The sequence below is a fragment of the Camellia sinensis genome, chromosome 8 (assembly GCF_055761805.1).
Source record: "Camellia sinensis isolate YWXY chromosome 8, ASM5576180v1, whole genome shotgun sequence".
Lineage (NCBI taxonomy): Eukaryota > Viridiplantae > Streptophyta > Magnoliopsida > Ericales > Theaceae > Camellia > Camellia sinensis.
This window is the reverse complement of record NC_138968.1, coordinates 34,251,328-34,260,816: the sequence shown is the minus strand read 5'-3', so window position 1 is coordinate 34,260,816 and position 9,489 is coordinate 34,251,328. Positions and strand designations below refer to the sequence as shown.

The window sequence follows — 9,489 nt, the reverse complement described above, 5'->3', positions numbered from 1 at the left end:
ACACGATTTAGTCCTCCGATGGCTTATTTTCAAGCTTAAGCGTTGGAAAAGTTCATTTTTTTACTTAGTTTCATGCCTACGTGTTGAAATAGTGCAAATTTCAAAGTAGTTTTCAAATTGGGAGCCACGCGCTTCTTTCGTAAGTTTGGACAACTTTTGTCGCTCCGTCTCAAGCGATTTGTGATGTTTCTCGGATCTTTACATGCATATTTCACTATTTTCCCGTGACCTTTCGCCCCTAAATGTCAAAGTTTTTTTTTATTCTATCGTAGTTGATTAAGAAATTTCTACTAAATTAACATAGAAACATAATATACTAACAAAGTTTACTAATCCAATAAAATAAATTAGTAGAACACACCGAGCTGTATACCCTGACTAGGATTGACATTACTACAAAAATAGTTAAAGATCACACTTTGACAAAAAAAAAAGATCTCATTTTTCTTGGAAGTGTGATAAAAAAAATTAGATTGATATTTTAATCACACTTAATTTGATTGAGTGTGATAATATTTATTTTTTATGTCACTTTTCAATTAAGTGTGATTATATATATATTTTTTTTAATCACACCTTCTAATTAAAGTGTGATTATATATACACTACTACTTTTTAATCACACTTTTTAAACAAGTGTGATTATATATATATATATATATATATTTTAATCGCACATTCTAATTAAAGTGTGATTATTTATATATTTTTTAATCACACCTTCTAATTAAAGTGTGATTATATATACACTTCTACTTTTTAATCACACTTTTTAATAGGTGTGATTATATATATATATATTTTAACCACACATTCTAATTAAAGTGTGATTATTTATATATTTTTTAATCACACCTTCTAATTAAAGTGTGATTATATATACACTACTACTTTTTAATCACACTTTTAAATAAGTGTGATTATATATATTTTTTTTAATCACACATTTTAATTAAAGTGTGATTATATATACATTACTACTTTTTAATCACACTCCCTAAATAGGTGTGATTGTATAAAATATTTAAATTTGACTTTTATATAAAATATACAATTCCCAAATCCGCGCCTCTATTCTACCCATGAATGATAAAGACCACTCACTACTAGAAAAGGAGGCTTTAGACACGGAACTTTTTCACCCATTCTTTCATCTTCCTACCTCTCTGTCTCTGTCTTTATTCTCTCTCTCTCTCTCTCTCTCACTCTCACTCATCACTCTTCTCTGTCTATCTGTCTCTCTCTTTCTTTCTGTGTCTCTGTCTCTCTTATTTTTCTCTTTCTCACTCATCACTCTTCTCTGTCTGTCTGTCTGTCTCTCTCTTTCTCTCTGTGTCTCTCATCCATCTCTCTTCTGTGTATCTCTCGCATCTCTCTTCTCTCTCTATCTCTCTTTTCTATCTCTCTTCTCTTTATCTCTCTCGCTCATCTCTCTCTGTCTCTCTCTCGTTTATCTCTTTTTGCTCTTTTTTTTCTCTCTCTCTTTGTCTATATCTTTTCACCCATTTCTTCATCTTCCTCTCTCTCTTCTCTTTCTCTCTTTTACTCATCACTCTTTTCTTTCTGTCTATCTGTCTCTCTCTCTATGTCTCTCACTCATCTATCTCTTCTCTCATCTCTTTTCTATCCCTGTCTCTTCGCTCATCTCTCTTCTCTTTATCTCTCTCATCTCTCATCTCTCTTTGTCTCTCTCGCTCATCTCTCTTCTCTCTATCTCTCACTCTGTCTCTCTCGCTCATCTCTCTTCTTTCTATGTCTCTCTCGCCCATCTCTCTTCTCTCTATCTCTCTTTCTGTCTCTCTCGTTTATCTCTCTTCTCTTTTTGTCTCTTTTTCTGTCTCTCATTCTCTATCTCTTTATCTTTTTGTCCTTCTCTGTCTCTTTTCTCTTTCTCTCTCTCTCTGTCTCACCCACTGTGTTCGCATTGCTCACTCTCTCCCTTCCATCTTCTCTATTTACTGAGCTCCCTCTCGATTTATCTATCCACTACAAGAAAATGCACTTTTAGCAACCACTTCGTCTCTCTCTCGCTCATCACTCTGTCTTTGTCTCTCTCTCTCTCTCTTTCTCTCCTCTATCTGTCTCTCACTCATCTCTCTCTCTCTCACCACCCATCTCCTTTACCACCTTTACCACTACTGCAAACGCCATTCCACTACTACTGTCGCCACTTCACCTCTACAACTACCATTACTACTACCATTGCCACCACTACCACTACTGCCACTACTACTACCATTACCTCTCCTTCACCCTTGCCACTTCATCTACTCTACCACTACCACAACTTCACCACTAATCTCCTTCGCTACCACCACCACCACCACCACCACCACCACCATCTCTTATCCACCACCTTCACCACTACTGCTACTACTACTACCATTACCTCTCCTTCACCTTTGCTACTTCATCTACTCTACCACTACCACAACTTCACCACTAATCTCCTTCGCCGCTACCACCACCACCACCACCACCACCATCTCTTATCCACTACCTTCGCCACTACTGCCACTCCCTCTCCTCTACCACAAAAAATTAGTTCATGATTTTCAATAACAAAAAAAAAATAGGCCGTAGAAAAATAGTTTTCATTGACCACAGAAAAATATTTCTTATTAAAATATTACCCCTACTTCTACCAAATAAAAAATAATAATATTTTTTTCTTTAAAATAAAAATGAAACAAATAAATTTTCAATCTTAGTAACTAAAAAAAAAAGAATTTTTTTTAAAAAAATTCATTAATTACAAAAATATATATATTTTAACAAAAAATAAATTTTTTTGACGATGGCAACCCTCGTCACAAAAAAAAAAAAAAAAGAAGAAGAAGAAGTTAAACGACATTATTTTGATATTTAAATTTCATTTCTGACAAAAAAAAAATATTTTTTACCCCTACTTCTACCAAATAAAAAATAATAATATTTTTTTTTCATTAAAATAAAAATGAAACAAATAAATTTCCAATCGTAGTAACTAAAAAAAAAAGATTTTTTTTTAAAAAAAATCATTAACTACAAAAAAATATATATTTTAACAAAAAATAATTTTTTTTGACGACGGCAACTCCCGTCGCAAAAAAATAAAATAAAAATTAAATGATATTATTTTGTTATTTAAATTTTATTTCTGACAAAAAAAAATATACTTTTTATTCTTGCCCCTTTTTGTTTTCCATTCCCACTCCCTTTCCCCACTTTTTTTTTTCCATCCCCCCCCCATTTTTTTTAAAAAAAATCAATAACTACAAAAAATATATATTTTAACAAAAAATAATTTTTTTTGACGATGGCAACTCCCGTCGCAAAAAAATAAAATAAAAATTAAACGATATTATTTTGTTATTTAAATTTCATTTCAGACAAAAAAAAAATTATTTTTTATTCCCGCCCCTTTTTGTTTTCCATTCCCGCTGCCTTTCCCCACTTTTTTTTTTCCCATCCCCTCCCATTTTTGTTTAAAAAAATCAATAACTACAAAAAAATATATATTTTAACAAAAAATAATTTTTTTTGACGACGGCAACTCCCGTCGCAAAAAAAAAAAAAAAAATTAAACGATATTATTTTGTTATTTAAATTTCATTTCTGACAAAAAAAAAAATTATTTTTTATTCCCGTCCCTTTCCCCACTTTTTTTTTACCCATCCACTCCCCCCCCCCCAAACCCCTAATCTCTTCTTACCCCCCTTCTCTCTCTCGATCGACGGCGAGCGGCGGAGGAGCAACCGAAACGGCAAACGAGCCCTAGCCGTTCGCCATTGCACAACTCATAGTCTCTCTCTCTCTGTGTTCTATCCAGGTAACATTCTCTTCCGTCATTCCACTATTTCTTGTTCATAGCAAATGAATAGACCTCCATGAATTTGATTTGTGATCAGCTTCTGAATTTCAGCTCTGTTTTGGTTGTTGTGTTGTGATCAATGGGGTAAAAAAAAAACTAAAATACCCAGAAATTTTTAGTAGTCTTTTTAGTTTTTTGGCTCAGCTGTGATGACTTAAGTTTCATATGATCCCAGGTTATGAAAATCCAGAGATTACGAATTTTAATTTCTTCATTTCTGTTGAATTTTCTCGGGAAGAAAACATAATATTAACAAGAAAATTATCCCTTTTTCCTTCTTCCTGGAAAAACTCTGCTTTTTTTTTTTTTCCTTTTTTTTAAAAAAAAAAAAAATTGTGTTTGATTTGCAGTTGTTATTTTCAGTTTTTTTATGCTGTCTTCAGAGGTCAGAGTGGGTTTTTTTTTTTTTTTTTTTTATTCAATTGGTTATTTGAATTGAAGGCATTTAGCTGTGGAGAAGAATCGAACGTTGCTCATTAAACTATACCTAGAAATATTGAATTTAACCAGAGACAGTCCTCCAATTGCATCGTTTATCATTCGAGTGGTCTGCTCCATGGGAGATCGCAAGTCTTTGATTCACCCAGGTAATAAATTACAATTAGATGTTTCTTAATTTCTTGTTCTTTAGATTCTTTAAGGACTTTGTACTAATTTCTTAGTGCTTACAACACCCAATTGTGCATGTTTTGTTTGTAATTGATGCTCTTAAAGTCTTAATTGTGTTAAATCTAGGTATAGAATTTTGCAGATTAGCATTACAACACCTGTTGATAGAACAAATTCAGGATGAGAATTTCATCAGGTCTATTGTTGATAAATTTTCTTTCGTCAATGCTGTTTAACTGGTGTCATCTTATGTCAATGCAGAAATTACAGACAAGAAGCTCAAGAATAACGACGATTTTGTTTGGGCAATTGAGGTTCCATTAATGGGGAAATTCATAATTGACATTGAATTCCTTGATTTGAAGATTGTACCTTTAGAGGTATGATTCTGTTACCTACCTTTTACACTCGTCTTTTATTTTAATATTGCATATAAACGAAAACATTTGAAACTGTCCTCAAGTTTAGCAAAGAATAGATATGAGATCAGTTGAATTTTAGAATCACTATCGGTAACTGTGATAATCATGCCTAATCCCCTTGTCAAAATCTATAAATCTCAATAAAGGTTTATACAGTTAAAATAACAAAGTTGTATGGAAATAGTGAAATTTCACTAATGAAACAGGAATGGCAGCAAACTTTCCATAATTTTGCATGTTAGCCATTTCTGGTGTTAAGAAAGCCAGAATGACAGCTGATGAGCAGCAACCTTCAGTGCGTGTGATGTATAATTCTCTATCAAGGTATTTTCATAAAAGAAGAGTTGCATGTTTCACTTGCTTTTGAAAACATGATGCTCCTCCGAAAGAGGAATTCTAAGATGTGATGTTTTTGGTCAACCTCTGAATGGATAAGTTTTCTTTAACAGAGGCAGTAAACGGAACCTTGAGCAGCTACTACAGCAATGGTCGGAATGGCATGCGCAACATTTTTCTTCATCACATGCAAGCCTGATTCATTTTATTAAACCCAAAATTGTAGTTTTCGCTTTCCCACTTTTCTTTTAGTCAAAATACTGTGATCTTTTATTACTCTTCAAATGAAGAAGAAACTAATCCAGTGGAATTTCCATAAAGAAGTAATTCTGTACATTTGGATGCAGATGTCATTTTTCTTAAGATTTTTTAGTTGGCTGTGGAGAGTATATAGGGCATCCTTTGGGATGAATTTAAATCCTGGAAAATTAGCCCAAATTGAGTTCAAAGCCGTATGTTATTTCCTTCCTCCGCTAACATATCAGAGAATGTCCCAAATTGCCTGGACAGAATCTGGTGGCAGGCAAAAATGGCCCATTCATCTATATCAACCATTTAAGATTAAGAATATGGTAAGAGTGAATAATAAATATGGAAATATGGTTCAAGTACCAACGCATTCCCAGTCTCCTGCACTGTTGGAGTTGGGACTGACCAATTATGAGGATTGAGTTGGGATGTGGAACTTCCGTTCTGTTCCGGAGGGCGGAAGGCTAGAAGGCTAAGATTCATGCATTATTATACTGGTTTTTCTTAGATCAGCAATAACCTCTCTGTTCTTATTTTTTCTTTTCATAATATTACTGTTGTATTAAAAAATGGTGTAATGTGGTAATTTGTAACATCAATATAGCCAACAGCATGGATAATTATACTGGTTTTTCTGCATGCTATATGATACTGGTTTTTCCTAGATCATCAATAACCTCTCTGTTCTTATTTTTTTCCTTTAACAATATTACTGTTGTAACTTAAAAATGGTGTAATTTGGTAATTTGCAACATCAATATCAGCATGGATAATTTGAGGTGTGAGCTGAAAATTGATTAGTTTAATGGATCATATTGCCCAGAATAAAATCAAAAAAAATTATCCATAGTCTGTCTGGTATTTGCACAATGGTAATTCAGTTTCAGTGTTTCTTATGGATTCCTTGAAGTTATATATTTATGAAGTTGTCCCTTGATGTTATTTAGGTTATGCAATCGGTTTAGATGTCTCATCAGTTAGCTGCATTTTTTAAATATTTTTGTTTGGTTGAAGTCCTTGTTGACATATATTTATCCATTTAGGTTTCCAATGAAGTACTAGAATCTGGTGGAGAGACATACTTCCCTGCACTTCATGTTGGTTTGGATAATCCTTCTGCAGTGGTATGTTTTCTTATGTGTCTCTGGTGCACACAAAGGATTAACCTGATATCTTATTTATGGCATATTTGGGTTGGTTTATGACCTTTACTGTTTGTCTTATCTCTGTAGTCTGTACCTGTTTTGACGATCGGTTTCTTTAGTTCATTGAAATATGATGTGATTTGAAATGTTTTACACCCACAACCGACCGTGAACTTGTTAAAACAATAGATTTACACCCACAACCGAACCACAGCACATGCGAAACTGTCCGTAGCTCGTCGGGTGGGTTCGGATTGGACGGTTTGCTGGGTCTCCGGGTTAGATGAACAGCCCTACTTTTTTATCATTGCTTTTTTTCTAGGCAATGCTTGTACGATTTTTCTTTTTCTTTTTTTCTTTATTTATTTTTTTTTTTTTGTTGTTGTTGGTATGCATGTATGTCAGGTTAAAGAAGAACAAGTGCAACTTCAAATGCAATGGTAAAACCTTAGGTAATTGATATATTTGCATCAGGAGTAAAACAGTTGTTTAAGTAGATTATATAATACCATGTGAAATGGTAGTAGATAGGTATTTGCCAATCATTTTGATAATGAGAAATTTTGAGGACTTTTTTGATGTGATTTGTGTTAGTGGAATGATCATTTGGTACCGGTAGTGATATCGAGAAATTTATCAAAGTGATAAATGTTGGGGATATTTTGGCTTTTGTTTGTGAGTTTTGATTTATTTTTAGTTTATTTGTGTTATGTGGGAAGTGTAAGTAGTTGAATTGTTTGTTTGTTTTTTTTAAATTCTCAGTGATAAATGTACTAAGTTATTGTATGAACAGTACAAAACTAAGTTATTTGTAGCCACTGCAAGTACCAGTTAACGCATTATTTACTAAGCTGATATATATATACTTTAATTCTCGTTGTTTGTATGACTACAAGTTGCATCATGCAATTTTGGATTTTTGTTTTTATATATTTTTTTTAACCTGTTTTCATTATTCATATTGATCATCAAGCCATCCAAATTGTCCCTTGTATGTAGAATGGCAGTGCTGCTCCAAAGTCACGCATTCCTCAAATGGTTGCTCAAACACTGGGTTTTGGCCAAAACCTGCTGCTGCTGGTGATAGTAACTGCAATGTATGTCCTCTCCTCCCCCAACCAAAAAAAAAATGGAGTAAATTCTTGAGTTTTTATTTATTTATTTATGGGTACCTAGAATTATGATTCAACAGTAATAATAATATACATTGACAAAAAGATCGTACACAAGCTGTATTGAGATTTATCATTTTTAAATACTGTGCTCATTAGTGACCTCCTAATTACAATGTCATTGACACTGAGCTGCAGTGGCATCTAATTGTTAACAGGGAAGTTACTTCCAAAAGGATTAAGATCAAGTAGAAATGATTAATGTTCCTATTTTGGTTTGCTGAATTAACTTTTTAGTTTATTCATATGCATCAGCGATTTCTGGATTAATTTGTGTTTTCATTTTTCAGGTCAGAAATTTTTTGGAGAGATGCAAAATATGGTCTAAGAATTAAGGAACTTAGTTTTTTAAGTTTTTTCATTTTTTAATATATGTAAGCACATATAATTTTTTTTATTTAATTCCTTTGTATATAGTTTTGAATATTTAATTTCCATTTATGAAATATATGACGTTATTCTATTCAATATGTGGTTATGATTCAAAATATAGTATATAGTGTGTATTACATTCTTCAAATGTGCATACAAAAATAATATTGATTATTTTTCACATATGTAGCACCCTTTTTTTGTCACAGATTTTATTAGTTATTAATCACACTTAAAAGATGTGATTTAAATGTTATTAATCACACTTAAAAGATGTGATGTAAATATTTTTAATCACACTTAAAAAGTGTGATCTAAATGTTATTAATCACACTTAAAAGGTGTGATCTAAATGTTATTAATCACACTTAAAAAGTGTGATTAAAAATGATTCTTTTTAATCACACTTCCAAAGATCACACTTAAAAGGTGTGATCAAAATATTTTTAATCACACTTAAAAGATGTGATCTAAATATTTTTAATCGCACTTAAAAGGTGTGATCTAAATGTTATTAAGCACACTTAAAAAGTGTGATTAAAAATGATCCCTTTTAATCAGACTCCCAAAGATCACACTTTAATAAAACTTAAAAGGTGTGATTAAATAACATAGATCACACAAAAAAAGTGTGATCTTTATCTGTTTTTGTAGTAGTGTGATTTTGATCCACATCGATGTTTTGTCTTCATTTGCGTCATATTATTCACATTAGCTAGTGATTGTTCCTACACAATTGAAATACCAATAAAAACAAGAAAATATATCATTATTAAGAAGAAACTTAATTTTTGACAATCAACATATATAAAACATTTTACCTTGAAGCTAGCGAGAGACTTTTGACTAAACATTTTTCAAAAATATAATCTAGCAACTCTGATAACTAAATTTCTCAATAATAATTCTTAGGCTAGTTATTCACAATGGATTGAAAGATAAAAAATATGAATATTTTATCAATACATTAACTTCACAAATAATATACAAATATAGTTAAAATTAATTGAATTGGCTAAACTTATTTCATTTCTAAGTGTCAAGTGTTCATACACGTAAGTTTGAGATTAATTTTGAAACTAAGGCCTCGTTTGGCAAGAGGCTATTTTAGCCAATTAGCCAAAAAGTTACTAAATTAGCCAAAAAGCCAACAACCCATACCAAAAAGTCAAAAATTCTCTTTTCTCTCTACTTTTTGCACATCTTTTCGTAATTAGCCAAAAAGTCATCCCAAACATACAAGTTTTTTTTACCTACCTTTTTAGCCAAATAGCCAAAAAGTTACTAAATTAGCATGTTCCCAAACGGGGCCTAAGTCTTGTGCTTATTCC

At 32.1% G+C, this 9,489-nt stretch overlaps 1 protein-coding gene across 1 annotated transcript; it reads left to right on the top strand.

The window, feature by feature from the left end:
* The first annotated feature begins 3,666 nt into the window (after positions 1-3,666).
* LOC114266852 (BTB/POZ domain-containing protein At1g55760) lies at positions 3,667-8,254 on the top strand. Its single transcript, XM_082882440.1, has 6 exons — positions 3,667-3,811; positions 4,295-4,440; positions 4,724-4,842; positions 6,513-6,593; positions 7,614-7,711; positions 8,077-8,254. The coding sequence occupies exons 2-6, from the start codon at positions 4,410-4,412 to the stop codon at positions 8,153-8,155; spliced, it is 408 nt and encodes a 135-aa protein (XP_082738566.1). The 5' UTR covers positions 3,667-3,811; positions 4,295-4,409; the 3' UTR covers positions 8,156-8,254.
* Positions 8,255-9,489: the final 1,235 nt, after the last annotated feature.

Coding starts and splice junctions, on each gene's coding strand:
- LOC114266852 (XM_082882440.1), top strand. CDS start 4,410: ATGGGAGATCGCAAGTCTTTGATTCACCCAG. Junction 4,441..4,723: donor CAAGTCTTTGATTCACCCAG/GTAATAAATTAC, acceptor ATGTCAATGCAG/AAATTACAGACAAGAAGCTC. Junction 4,843..6,512: donor TGAAGATTGTACCTTTAGAG/GTATGATTCTGT, acceptor TTATCCATTTAG/GTTTCCAATGAAGTACTAGA.